General features: G+C 39.0%; 1 protein-coding gene and 1 non-coding gene across 2 annotated transcripts; one reads left to right on the forward strand and one right to left on the reverse strand.

Annotated features, from left to right (window-relative positions):
* The first annotated feature begins 1,680 nt into the window (after positions 1–1,680).
* Positions 1,681–5,913, forward strand: LOC130472522 (uncharacterized). Its single transcript, XM_056843758.1, has 2 exons — positions 1,681–2,179; positions 4,936–5,913. The coding sequence occupies exons 1-2, from the start codon at positions 2,154–2,156 to the stop codon at positions 5,345–5,347; spliced, it is 438 nt and encodes a 145-aa protein (XP_056699736.1). The 5' UTR covers positions 1,681–2,153; the 3' UTR covers positions 5,348–5,913.
* On the reverse strand, positions 5,495–5,599 carry LOC130460382 (small nucleolar RNA R71). Its single transcript, XR_008920262.1, has one exon. It is a non-coding gene; the product is annotated as a small nucleolar RNA R71 (small nucleolar RNA).
* Positions 5,914–15,550: the final 9,637 nt, after the last annotated feature.

A 15,550-nucleotide genomic window follows, 5' to 3' on the forward strand; every position in this document is an offset into this window, starting at 1 on the left:
TAACCATGAGAACACTTTAAGAAATTAAAGTCATGTCATAAGCCGTCACTAGTACAAAAAGGGGATATTGCTTCGAACCTAAAAGGGGTTATTGATTCGTATTAAGTGCGAAGCAAATAGACTTGAAGCATTTGAAAGTATCCAATTGCTTCGAGCAAGTGCGAAGCAATTAAGATTACTATTGCATTACACCTACCAATATTTCAAAGCATTTGATTGTAACAACTATTAAAACGTACTAGCAATTGCTTCGCGCCTATCAATTATTCGAAGCATTAAAAGTTTCAGTTGCTTCAAACTTATGGATTTTTCAAATCAATTGATTGAAGTGATTTCTTTGGTCTCAAGCATAAGCCCGTAGCAATATGTGCGATTTTTAAATTTTTAAAAATATTCCAAAAAGAGGGAATTGAATAACACCTCCATAACCAATGAGGCAATTTAGTACACCACAGTACCATCATCTATCTCCAAAGCGCTTACCAGTTTTTCCAATAGCAAGCAATCACAACAACAAAAAAATTCAACTACCACAACAACCGTAACCACTACAAAATCATTAAACCATTCCAAAACCATAAATTCATCCTAAAACATATATGTCATAAATTGTAAAAAATATCAAAATAAATAAAAACAAATAAAACTACAAGGGTAGGCACCTGTAACGGTTATACATAAATGTCTTAATATCTAGTAATAGTAGTTTTTCTAACAAAGTACTAGACTTTTGGAGAATACAAAGTCCAAAATGTATTGAGCCTTCAAGTTAAAACTTCACGCATTTGTCCATTAATATAAGGCCTATTCGTCTTTAAATCCTGCAAGAAATATATAAATATAGAAAAATCAATTTAACATATCTAATATATAAACAGATCATCTACTTAAATACGTTTTAAAGAAATTGTAATTTGAATAGATCTTCACTTCCATTAATGGACTATGTCAAACATGAACCTTGACGTATAATATCCACACTCTACCTAATACCGATCTTATTGCTAGGCTACGTTTCTTCTTAATGGAATCAAATACGTGAATTGTATTTATGATTGGTTAAATCACAAGAAGAACCCAATGATAGCTACATGTTTAATAAACCAGGAACAAGATTAGCTATTGTTTATATTGAAAAAAGAAATCATAAATAATAACAAGAATGTCAATTTTAACTAGGTTTTATATGATGAAGGGTATGCAACACTTGGGGCATAGGAGTCAAATTTATTTGTTAACAAACTTATCAATTACTACATTCTATAATTTGTTTTGTTAGAAGGATTAAAGGATGCTTGAAGGATAAACATGTAAGATTTCTTGCAATGTTTTATTTTTAAACAAGGGTCGTGGGATGTCAACTTGCAACGATTGCCACTTGTTACTCCTTTAATACTCTCTTTCTATTCGAATTTTTTTAACATACAAACCAATCTTACCTTATCTGAATTAATAAAACGAAAAATTAACATTCCTAAAGTCTCATTCAATAAATTCTCAACCACTTAAGTTCATTGTTTCTTCAACTTCTGATCAACACCTTTTAAAAATCTATCTATACCTAGTATTTAAAAAACACAACCATACCCGTTATAAAGCCACGTGGCTATCTTTCTAAAACCGAAAACACAATCCACGTGTCCAACCAATTAATCCCAATCTCGCAGGGTTTTTGGAAAAAAAAACACACGTGTCCCACCATATCATTCCAATTTCGCAGGATTGTAGGAAAAAAAGGAAAACCAGAAAAATAACCCGCCCAACTTGAAACTGCGCTCATCTTCTACAACCACCATTATTGTCATCTCCGCTTCTTCCTCCTCGCCATTATTGTTCATTAATTTCAAATTAATGAGGTCTACCTTTCAATTCCAACTTCAATTCCAACTTCAATTCGATCCCGTCAATTCCAATCACTCGCACAAGCTTCAACTCGACCTCGATCCAGAATCAAACTCCAAAATCACCTTAAATTCGATCCCACCATCTTCTCCCTCACTTTAATTACAAATTAATTTCCCCCAACACATTAACGATCTCTTAAATCATGTCGGTTACGGGTTGTTTGGACAATCAGCCATTGACATTCCACCCACTACCATCTCTTAATCCAATCCTAACTCTATTTAACACTGTTAGGTTTTCCATGAGTAATGATACGACCAAGAGCTACATACAGGTATGTTTTTCGTTTTAAATGCCTGTTCTGAATTGATTTTATTGGTTTTATTTCCAATTTGAATTCTATATTTTTGTGAGTAGGTACAGATTTCTACTTTCAGGTTCCATATTGATGTGGTTATATGTTGTTGATATGGAAGTAGTAGATTGTTGGAAAGATCAGTGTGATTTTAATTTTAATTTTAATTTTAATGATCAGCTTTTGATGATGTTTTCTCTTAATTTTGGTGATTGAGAAACGACAAGATGTAATTAAATTGGCTACCATTTGCTGTACTGACACCGTTATTTTTCACAACGTACGAAAAGAATGGGGCAAGGGGAATTAAGATCAATTGAGATTTGGGTGGGTTAATGAATGTAAAGAGAGAGCTGATGAAAGGAGTTAATGGAAAAGAAAACATGTCCAGTAATAAAGTTCACAAATCCTTTAATGAATTAAGATCAATTGAGATTTGGGTGGGTTAATGAATGTAGAGAGAGAGCTGGTGAAAGGAGTTAATGGAAAAGAAAACATGTCCAGTAATAAAGTTCACAAATCCTTTTATGAAGTGGAAGATGACTTTATGTGTAAAATAGCAAATCATTTTCCAGCATTATCAAATTATCAAATAACCTCACTAACGTCTTTGTGTTTATGGAATAAATGTATTCTGATAGAGGGAACATTTTGTTGGATTTATCATGGATCTTAGCAAAGTTGTTTTATACATGACTAGGAATCAATATCCATATGCTTAAGGTAGAGTGTAGCCTATTGGTAGTGATTAGGAACTGCAGCTCTCTGGGTCATTGCAGGTCTGCTCACTTTGCTTATTTGCAAGTCTGCATATCTCCATTTATTTCCAAGAGCTACAGAGTTACATGTAAACTCAATCAATTGGGATATGTGGCCTTGCTTCCAGAAGTTAAAGTTGTGAGTCATAATAAAATGTTGAACTTATTGAGACCCCTGATGCAAACTAATAAGGCCACATTTGAGTTTGGGGGTTAACTAAACTTTGACTATTAATTTTCCACCAAAGTATGCCTGACTTTCAGAGTATGTAACCGGAGATTTGCAAGTGTGCTTAGCCACTAAGGAGGTCCCTCGGTCCTAAACTCCTTAACCCTCCATTTCTCATTTCCCAATCCCCCGTCCTTCATGACTTCATCCATGTGCAGTCTATGATATGTGCGTTTTATATAGTGTTTTCACCCCCGTCCCTTAGTACTTTTATGCGTCAAATGAGCTCCTAGGAGCCATTTTGGTACTAATCTGTGTATTTTAGTGTGCCTTGAGTTTCAGGAATACTTAGTGAGAAATTGGTCTTTTTAGGCCCGTTTCTTGATGATTTAGGCCACTACATGATCCCGAGGGAGTTCGGGACGACTTTTGTCAACTTACGGGAGCCTTAGATGTTCATGATTGAGTCCCGGAAGTTAGACTCGGTGTTGCGGACGAAGAGCTTCCCGCCCGGTTGATCTCCCCTCGCCCATCGGGCGAGCAAGCAGCGAATCAGGACGTCAGAAGGCGCCCGACGGGCGGAGTTTCGCCTGGTGCCCATCGAATCAGGACGTCAGAAGGCGTCATCGGGCGCCCAGCGAATCAGGGCGCCTTCTGGCGCCCGACCGGGCGCGTGCAGATGGAATCAAAGTGTCTCCCTCCGCCCGGCGGGCTGGCCTGCGCCCGACGGGCGGGATTCGAGCTGGTCGCCCGACGGGCGGACGGTCGCCCGACCGGGCGACGACAACCCAGGACGTCTCATGCGCGCGGTTTACTTAACTTTTCCGGTTTTTCTTAATGCTTTTTGGGCTAAACTATAAATACAGCCCTTAGTTAATTTATGGAGACATCTTATTATCTCATATTCTAGTATTAAACACTTAGTTTTTCTCTCTAATTTGTTCTAAACACTTAGTTTATTTTCAATAAAAAATTCAAGCTTTCATTTGCCATTGTTCTTTAATTAGGTATTATTCTTTATTTCAATTCTTTGTTTAAGCTTTAATTATGTTTTCAATCATGCCAATTGATTTGTTTATTGTTAATATGCTTGAGTAGTTTAATTTCTAGGGTTTGGGGATCCATGAATGATATGAAGGGATATTGAATAATCATGATTGTTGGCATTACAATTGATTCCTATTGATTGGTTTATTCCACTATACAATTAGATTTGCGCAGGTTTAATTGTGGTAGTTATGCAATATCAAATTAAGATTCGAGAGATGCAATTTGATGTTTAGGCTTGTGTCAATAGGTGGAATTAGAGTTAATACGTATCGAGAGCCCGTTAATTCTAAGTCTATGATTAATATCGATTTGAGAAAGCATGCTAATCTAATTAATTACTTTGTTGATTATCGTGATTGTTCATTGTTCTGGATTGTTATTTGTTGGTGAACCTATGCCCTAGATTCCTTAATATATTGATTCATCCTTGTTTAATTATCGTTCGTAGTCATAGCATATAAACCACCAACCAATTCTTGTTCACAATAGTCTAGATTAATTAATTGATAGTAGAAAGAACGTCTGTTTCCCTGTGGATTCGATCCTAACTTCCCTTGCTACCTAGCTAGTGGACCTTAGGTTATTTTTGATTAGGTGATACGACTTAAGCCTGTCAAAATTTGGCGCCGTTGCCGGGGAAACGGTTTTATTTTCTGTTGTTGATTGCTTATCCTAGATTATTGTTTGTTACTACTCAAGGAACTCACGTTCCTTGAGACCGGATCTCACATTGTTTTGTTGTCTTTGTCTATGCCCAGGACCGTAGGTACTAGTAATCTTACTCCATTCGATCCTGAGCCCGAAAGAACATTTCGTAGACGAAGAACTTTCATTGCACAGTGTGGGAATTACTCTGATTCTGATCATAATATTGACGATCTTTTTCCTTTAGATACAGATTCAGTTTCAGAGATAGAGATGGGTGACGAAAATCTGATGCCGCCACCTACCTTACGGCTTACAGACTATTCTAAGCCAAGTCTGTCCGTGCTACCAAAGGCGATCATGCCTTCTATTGCAGCTGAGACCTTCAAGATTGAGCCTGCATTGATTAACATGATCGAGAGACGCCAGTACGGTGGGGAACCAGGTGAAGATCCGAATCTTCACATTCAGTCCTTCATCCAATATTGTTCCACCATCAAGCAAAAGGGATTGACTCCGGAGTAGACTATGGAGATACTTTTCCCGTTCTCTTTGAGTTGGAAAGCTAAACTGTGGATTAATGGGTTGAATCGGGCGGCTTTGAAAATCACTAATTGGGAATCCTTGGCTCTTGCTTTTTATGTTAAATATTTTCCACCTGAGAAAACGGCTCGTCTGAGGGGTCATATATTAGGTATCTCACAACAAGCGGATGAGAGTTTGTTCGAGGTCTGGGAGAGATTCAAGGATTTGCAAAGAGAATGCCCGCACTGGGAGAGATTCAAGGATTTGCAAAGAGAATGCCCGCACTGAGAGATTCAACAACCAGGGTTTGAAAGATTGGTTCTTGATTCAGCAGTTTTATAATGGTCTGGGCAATGAGTCTAGATGTTTGTTGGATTCAGCTGCCACTGGGAGGTTCATGCAACTTGAGGTGCCTAGAGCTATGGAGGCGATTTAGGAGATAGCCATTCACAATGCCCAGTATGGAAATCCTAGAGGTCTATCTTGTTAGGTTATGATACATATGACAATTCATAAATCATGCGGAAAAAACCATAAAGCCAGGAAAACATATTATTTACACATAATCATTTAGCATAGTTTAGATGCATACTCTTTGTTGCGTGCCTTCCCTAGCTGCGCCCGAACCGAACAAGAACAAGTCTTTAGGACTTCAAGTGTCGTCCCTCCGTAGATAGTCCACAGCACGTCCGGATCCGCCTTAAGATTGACCAACTAGAATCGCCCTTAAGGTACTACTTATTTTCGGCTAAATGGGCAAGAGTTATGGCTGATTTTTCTGCTTAAAAATCCTAGCTTTGAATACTTGAAAACATGTGTATAAATAATGACCCTAGGCCCTTATTTATAGAGGTATGGAAAAAGAATTGTAATCCTACTAGGATGTGGATTTGTTAATTTAGAACTTTATTAGGACTCTAAATAACAAAGCAATTCTAATAAGATTAGGATTTTAATCTTCGCACGAATCATAATAGAATTAGGATTTCCCGCACACGCATCGTACAAGCCGTGCACCCGCGCAGGCCTTGCGGCCCACGACAAGCGCACAGCCCATGTGCGGTGCTGCGTGCGCGCGCGCGCCTTTCGCTGGGCCTGCCTTGCGCTGGGCCTGGTCGAGGCGTGCGTTGCTGCGTGCGGCTCGCTGGGCGATGGCCTGGCTTCGTGCTGGCCCTTCGTCTAGCGGGCCTCGTCCGATGCTAATTCGTACGATACGCTTCCGATTAAATTCCCGATTCCGGAATTCATTTCCGATACGAACAACATTTAATATTTCCGATTCCGGAATTAATTTCCGTTTCGAACAAATATTTAATATTTCCGTTTCCGGAATTATTTTCCGATTCCGATAATATTTCCGATTCTGACAATATTTCCGTTTCCGGCAATATTTACGATTCCGGCAATATTTCCATTTCCGATAATATTTTCCGATACGTACCATGTTTCCGTTTCCGGCAACATCTACGACTTGGATAATATTTATATTTCCGATACGATCCATATTTCCGTTTCCGGCAATACCATCGTTTCCGGAGTATTCATTTCTTGCCTGTGACGATCTCAGCTCCCACTGAAACCAAGATCCGTCGATTCCGAATATCCATAGATGGAGTATTTAATGCCATTAAATACTTGATCCGTTTACGTACTATTTGTGTGACCCTACGGGTTCAGTCAAGAGTAAGCTGTGGATTAATATCATTAATTCCACTTGAACTGAAGCGGCCTCTAGCTAGGCATTCAGCTCACTTGATCTCACTGAATTATTAACTTGTTAATTAATACTGAACCGCATTTATTAGACTTAACATAGAATGCATACTTGGACCAAGGGCATTATTTCCTTCAGTCTCCCACTTGTCCTTAGGGACAAGTGTGCATTTCCTAATTCCTTTGTCGTTCGATGCTTGCTCTTGAACATAAGGTAAGAGTTGTCATCCTTATTATGTCCAGAGGTGTTCCTCGGTTTCAGAGTTCAACTGATCAAATAAACAGATAATCATAGCCTATGATTCATCCAAGCACGGCCATGCATTTCACAGTTTCTAGCTCTCCGAGTGGCCTTGTACAACTTTTAAGCATCTCATCCCGATTTATGGGAGGACAATCCCAATCTTGCGATCTTGAGATTAGACTTCGTTTGATAGGTGATTACCTGAGCGTTGCCTTTATAGCCTCCTTTTACGGTGCGACGGTTGGTCAACGTCAAAGCAACCAGTTCTCAAACAAGTAATCTCAAATCACTCAGGTATTGAGGATTTAGTGTCTAATAATTTTAATGAAATTTACTTATGACAGATTTTCATCTCTTACAGTAAAGTTTCATAGGTCTTGTCCGATACTAGTCTTCCCAAAGTAAGTATCTATGCAAATGATTATGACATTGCCATGTCCACATAGTTCAAGAAACAGAACTACTAGTCATCTTGCATTCTAATCGTCTAACGTTTTCTATGCGTCCAATTTTTATAGAAAACTCCGACTAGGGACCATTTTCAACCTTTGACATTCAAGTTCACTTGATAGACATTTCTTAGTCTCAGGACTGGTCCTGACAGTCTATCTTGAATATATTGTCAAATTGAAGGGACTCATCATTTAATAAACCACAAATTAAATGGAAAAATGAATTCTTTTCATTTATTGTGAATGGTTAACCAATAATGTTTTACAAAGATTTAAACTCTAAAACTTTAAAACATTAAACAGGAATATCAAAGCCATTCTCCAATATGCTTGATTCCCATGGCTGCAGTGTGCGAGTTGTGCTTCGCCTGCGGCAGAGGTTTAGTCAATGGATCTGATATGTTGTCATCAGTTCCAATCTTGTTTATCTCGACTTCTTTTCTTTCAACGAACTCTCGTAGAAGGTGAAATCTACGAAGTACATGCTTGACTCTCTGGTGGTGTCTAGGCTCCTTTGCCTGTGCAATAGCTCCGTTATTATCACAATACAGGGCTATTGGTCCTTTAATGGAGGGGACTACACCAAGTTCACCTATGAACTTCCTTAGCCATATAGCTTCCTTTGCTTCTTCATGTGCAGCAATGTACTCCGCTTCAGTTGTAGAATCCGCAATGGTGCTTTGCTTAGCACTTTTCCAGCTTACTGCTCCTCCGTTGAGGCAGAAGACAAACCCAGACTGAGATCTGAAATCATCTTTGTCGGTTTGGAAACTTGCGTCCGTATAGCCTTTAACAATTAATTCATCATCTCCACCATAGACCAGGAAGTCATCTTTGTGCCTTTTCAGGTACTTCAGAATATTCTTGGCAGCAGTCCAATGCGCCTCTCCTGGGTCTGACTGGTATCTGCTCGTAGCACTGAGTGCGTACGCAACATCCGGGCGTGTACATATCATAGCATACATTATTGAACCAATCAATGATGCATATGGAATCCCATTCATTCGTCTACGCTCATCAAGTGTTTTTGGGCACTGATTCTTGCTTAGAGTCATTCCATGAGACATGGGTAGGTAGCCTCGCTTGGAGTCCGCCATCTTGAACCTATCAAGCACCTTATTGATATAAGTGCTTTGACTAAGTCCAATCATCTTTTTAGATCTATCTCTGTAAATCTTGATGCCCAATATGTACTGTGCTTCTCCTAGATCTTTCATCGAAAAACATTTCCCAAGCCAAATCTTGACAGAGTTCAACATAGGAATGTCATTTCCGATAAGTAATATGTCGTCGACATATAATACTAGGAAAGCAATTTTGCTCCCACTGACCTTCTTGTATACACAAGATTCGTCTGCGTTCTTGATGAAACCAAAGTCACTGACTGCTTCATCAAAACGTATATTCCAGCTCCTGGATGCCTGCTTCAATCTGTAGATTGACTTCTTTAGCTTGCATACCTTTTTAGCATTCTTTGGATCCTCAAAACCTTCAGGCTGTGTCATAAACACAGTTTCTGTTAAAACGCCGTTTAAGAAAGCAGTTTTGACATCCATCTGCCATATTTCGTAATCGTAATATGCAACGATTGCTAACATTATCCGAATAGACTTTAGCATTGCAACTGGTGAAAAGGTTTCATCGTAATCCACACCGTGGACTTGCCTGTAACCTTTTGCAACCAATCTAGCTTTGAAAACTTCAAGTTTCCCATCTTTGTCCTTTTTCAGTTTGAAAACCCATTTGCTTCCAATGGCTTGGTAGCCATCTGGCAAATCGACCAAATCCCATACTTGGTTTTCAGACATGGAGTCTAATTCAGATTGCATGGCTTCCTGCCATTGCTTGGAGCTAGGGCTCGTCATAGCTTGTTTGTAAGTCGCAGGTTCATCACTTTCAAGTAATAGAACGTCATAGCTCTCGTTCGTCAAAATACCTAAGTACCTTTCCGGTTGAGATCTATATCTTTGCGATCTACGCGGGGTAACATTTCTAGATTGACCATGATTCTCACCAGATTCTTCTAAAGATCTCTGAGTTTCATCCTGAATGTCATCTTGAGCATTCTCTAGAGTTTGTTGTTCGACTCGAATTTCTTCTTAGGTCTACTTTTCTCCCACTTGTCATTTTGGAAATGTGATCTTTCTCCAAAAAGACACCATCTCGAGCAACAAACACCTTGTTCTCAGATGTATTGTAGAAGTAATACCCCTTTGTTTCCTTTGGATAGCCCACAAGGATACATTTGTCAGATTTTGGATGAAGTTTGTCTGAAATTAATCGTTTGACGTATACTTCACATCCCCAAATCTTCAGAAAAGACACATTTGGAGGCTTTCCAAACCATAATTCATATGGAGTCTTTTCGACAGCTTTAGACGGAGCTCTATTTATAGTGAGTGCAGCTGTATTTAGTGCATGTCCCCAAAATTCTAATGGAAGTTTGGCCTGACCCATCATTGACCTGACCATGTCTAGCAAGGTTCTGTTCCTCCGTTCCGACACACCGTTCCATTGTGGTGTTCCAGGAGGAGTCAATTCTGATAGAATTCCACATTCTTTCAGATGGTCATCAAATTCATAGCTCAGATATTCACCGCCTCTGTCCGACCGCAGTGCCTTAATCTTCTTGCCTAATTGATTCTCTACTTCACTCTGAAATTCCTTGAATTTGTCAAAGGATTCAGACTTATGCTTCATTAGGTAGACATAACCATATCTACTGAAGTCATCAGTGAAAGTGATAAAGTAGCTGAAACCACCTCTAGCATTTGTACTCATTGGTCCACATACATCTGTATGGATTAAACCCAATAGTTCATTTGCTCTTTCTCCAACTTTAGAGAAAGGTTGCTTTGTCATTTTGCCAAGTAAACATGATTCGCATTTACCATAATCCTCTAAGTCAAATGGTTCTAGAATTCCTTCCTTTTGAAGTCTTTCTAAGCGTTTCAAGTTTATATGGCCTAATCGACAATGCCACAGATAGGTGAGATCTGAATCATCCTTTTTGGCCTTTTTGGTATTTATGTTATATACTTGTTTGTCGTGATCTAATAAATAAAGTCCATTGACTAATCTAGCAGATCCATAAAACATCTCTTTAAAATAAAACGAACAACTATTGTCTTTTATTAAAAAGGAAAATCCCTTAGCATCTAAGCAAGAAACTGAAATGATGTTTTTAGTAAGACTTGGAACATGGAAACATTCTTCCAGTTCCAAAACTAGCCCAGAGGGCAACGACAAATAGTAAGTTCCTACAGCTAATGCAGCAATCCGTGGTCCATTTCCCACTCGTAGGTCGACTTCACCCTTGCTTAACTTTCTACTTCTTCTTAGTCCCTGTGGATTGGAACATAAGTGTGAGCCACAACCTGTATCTAATACCCAAGAAGTTGAATTAGCAAGTATACAGTCTATAACGAAAATACCTGAAGATGGAACGACTGTTCCGTTCTTCTGATCTTCCTTTAGCTTTGGACATTCTCTTTTGTAATGGCCTATTCCATCACAATAAAGACAGCTTGATGTGGACTTGTCCTGCTTTGATTTAGCATCGCCCTTGGACTTTCCACTTTTCTTGAACGGTCTCCTTCTAGCCTTGAGTAAATCTTTGGCTTCACAGTCCAGTATTATTTCAGCCTTTCTGACAAGGTGAACAAATTCTGCAACTGTTTCTTCTCTTGGTTCACTTAGGTATAGTTGCTTGAAGCGACCAAACCCACTGTGTAGTGAATTGAGCAAGATAGAGACTGCCATCCTTTCGCTTATTGGTGTTCCTAGTAGACTTAGGCGATCAAAGTATGAACGCATAAGATCCACATGGAACTTCAGTGGGACGCCTACCCTCTGTTTAGTGCGAAGGAGCTGAACATGTGTTTCTTGGATTTCCATCCTATAACACCTGTTGGGAGAACCAACCTTTAGACCAGACATTGATTCAATCAATTCATGGACGTTCAGGTCCCTGTCCTCCGTGCTTCCACGACAGATATCCCTCAGATTCTTGATGAGCGTAAAAGGTTCATAGGCTACAAACCTTCTAGCCCAATCATCAGGGATATTGTTCAGCATGAGACTCATAACCTTTTTGAGATCCGCATCCCAGGCGTAAAATCTCTCAGGGGTCATGTCTCTGGCATAGTAGCTTGGCATGGGATGTGACAGTACATACTCAAGTCCATTGAGTTTGACTATTTCAACTAGCTTAGCTTCCCATTCAAGAAAATTTGCCAGGTTCAGCTTGACCATAAGCTCAGAACCTATGATGATGTTTTGATTGTTGTTTGCCATATTTAAAACTACAATTGAAAAGAATAAACAAATAAATAACCATTCACAGTTTCTCTTAATAAACTTAAATTCTAGCATACATGCATAATTCAATGTTTATTAAGCATTTTATTCAAGTTATGTGTTCCGGCAGGTGTGAATAAAATGATTCCAAGATCCTAAAATCATTGAAGAACTAAGCACAGTTTGTCGACTTAATCCTAAAACATCTTAGGTAAGCAAAAGCCTTTTGCTAATAGTCTAGAAACTATTCTTGGTTGATAGGTACGTCTAAGAACTTATTAGGTAAACCTATCGATTTTGCCACGACATAAAAGGACTCCTTACTTATATCGTTGAGTTTCACCAAAACTAACATGTACTCACAATTATTTGTGTACTTTGCCCCTTTAGGACCAATAAGTAACACCTCGCTGAGCGAAAACTATTACTAGATTGATGTAAAGGATATCCAAGCAAGTGTATATTTTGGCATGACACCTTTTAACTCAATTTTTAAGTTTGGAACTTAAGGCTCTTACTATGTTGGTTAGATTTTAAGTGAACTAAAATCCTTAATCATGCAACATAATCAAGCTTTTGATCTCATGCATTTTAAGACATATTTAAAAGCAATAAATAACTTAAAACATGCATAAGATAAATGTGATCTAGTATGGCCCGACTTCATCTTGAAGCTTTAACTTCAAAGTCCGTCTTGAAAATCTCCGTGGGAGGCACCATTTTCTTCAAATAGAATAAGCTATAATTAAAACTAATTACAACTATTTGATGGTACGCAGACCATATTTGAATTGAAAAACAACTTTGGTACTTTTGACCAATTACATTCAAATTAATGGTACGCAGACCATATTTTCTATCCTATTTGGGCCATACTAGTCACTTCATAACCTGCAAAACAATACATATACAATATATACCATTCACCCATTCATTAACATGAATGGCCCACGTAGCTGGTTAGTAAAACACATTATGCATCACGTAAATATTTGCAGCAATTAATCAAGGGTACCAATAATCTACCAATTATTCAGTCCTTATTAATTCTAATCAAGTTGTTTTAACCTTAAGGATTTGTAGACCTAATCAAGAGTTTAAGACTAAAAAGGGCTCCCACTTAAACCAATAAATTCATATGCTTTACTAAGTTTAAACATAAAAATGTATTTCTAATCTAACCGGAAACATACAAATTTAATTAAAATTTAAAGCTCATATAAATTTATAATTGAATCCAAAAAGTTTAATTTAATTTCAGTCGTATTTAAATTAATTCATGATTTTAATTTTAGTAAAATAATTAGAATAAATAAAATTTATTATAATTACAATATTCAAAATTAAAATCCAAGAAAATAATTTAAATTATTAATTTTAAAATTAATTAAAATTACGTAAACTGAAAATTTCAAATTAAAATTTCAAAACGATCTAATCGCATCGCAACAATCCCACGCAACGCACGCCCATGGGCCATACGCACACAGCCATCGATGGCCATGTGCGCGCAGCCCATGCGCTGCGTCGCATCGCTGCTGCTCACCTTCGCAAGGCATCAAGCGAGCTGGTGCTCGCTGCGCGCGCCAGCGCTCGATGCACGCGAGCCATCGCTCGCTGCGCTCGCTCGCCAGCGCTCGATCCATGCGAGCCATCGCTCGCTGCGCGCGCTCTCCAGCGCTCGATCCATGCGAGCCATCGCTCGCTGCGCGCGCTCGATCCATGCGAGCCATCGCTCGCTGCGCGCCTGCCTTTCCCGCACGCGAGCTTGCGCTCATCGCACGAGGCAGCAGTATGCGAGCTGGCGCTCGCTGCGCGCGAGGCATCGACGCTGGGCGTAGCACTCGTGGTACGCGAGCTTGCGCTCGCTGCGCGCGAGGCTCCGCACGCTTGCGCGAGGCAGTGCGCGCTGTGGCGCAGCTCGCTTGCTGCCCACACGCGACTGCTCGGCCTTGCTCTCGCCCTCGCCCATTCGCCCATTGCACACAGCCCACGACACAAGGCAGGGCTGCTGCCTTGTGCTCGTGCACCACGGCCTTGCTCATTGCATTCGTACCGCATGGGCGACGAGCTCCCTTGCTTTGTGCGTGAAAGTTATATGAGTGAATCGCATAAAAATTTAAAATTTATATTCAAAATTAATGAAAAATTAATAAATAATATTAATTTCATAATTTTAGGGCGAAAAATCGAAAATTTATTATTTAATTGATTTCCGATTAACATGGATTCAAGACTAGGTCATAAAAATTTAAAATTTAACATAAATTTACAATTTTTATGGTGGTTTTTAATCATAGGTATCTAATTAAATTATAATTAATTATGAAAATCAAATTAATTCTAAATTATTCTAATTTATAACAAATTAATCATAATTACAAATTAGATTGCATAATTAACAAGGCTCGGTGTTGCGGACGAAGAGCTTCTCGCCCGGTTGATCTCCCCTCGCCCATCGGGCGAGCAAGCAGCGAATCAGGACGTCAGAAGGCGCCCGACGGGCGGAGTTTCGCCTGGTGCCCATCGAATCAGGACGTTAGAAGGCGTCATCGGGCGCCCAGCGAATCAGGGCGCCTTCTGGCGCCCGACCGGGCGCGTGCAGATGGAATCAAAGTGTCTCCCTCCGCCCGGCGGGCTGGCCTACGCCCGACGGGCGGGATTCGAGCTGGTCGCCCGACCGGGTGACGACAACCCAGGACGTCTCATGCGCGCGGTTTACTTAACTTTTCCGGTTTTTCTTAATGCTTTTTGGGCTAAACTATAAATACAGCCCTTAGTTAATTTATGGAGACATCTTATTATCTCATATTCTAGTATTAAACACTTAGTTTTTCTCTCTAATTTGTTCTAAACACTTAGTTTATTTTCAATAAAAAATTCAAGCTTTCATTTGCCATTGTTCTTTAATTAGGTATTATTCTTTATTTCAATTCTTTTTTAAGCTTTAATTATGTTTTCAATCATGCCAATTGATTTGTTTATTGTTAATATGCTTGAGTAGTTTAATTTCTAGGGTTTGGGGATCCATGAATGATATGAAGGGATATTGAATAATCATGATTGTTGGCATTACAATTGATTCCTATTGATTGGTTTATTCCACTATACAATTAGATTTGCGCAGGTTTAATTGTGGTAGTTATGCAATATCAAATTAAGATTCGAGAGATGCAATTTGATGTTTAGGCTTGTGTCAATAGGTGGAATTAGAGTTAATACGTATCGAGAGCCCGTTAATTCTAAGTCTATGATTAATATCGATTTGAGAAAGCATGCTAATCTAATTAATTACTTTGTTGATTATCGTGATTGTTCATTGTTCTGGATTGTTATTTGTTGGTGAACCTATGCCCTAGATTCCTTAATATATTGATTCATCCTTGTTTAATTATCGTTCGTAGTCTTAGCATATAAACCACCAACCAATTCTTGTTCACAATAGTCTAGATTAATTAATTGATAGTAGAAAGAACGCCTGTTTCCCAGTGGATT

The sequence above is a fragment of the Spinacia oleracea genome, chromosome 4 (genome assembly GCF_020520425.1).
Source record: "Spinacia oleracea cultivar Varoflay chromosome 4, BTI_SOV_V1, whole genome shotgun sequence".
Taxonomy (NCBI): Eukaryota; Viridiplantae; Streptophyta; class Magnoliopsida; order Caryophyllales; family Amaranthaceae; genus Spinacia; species Spinacia oleracea.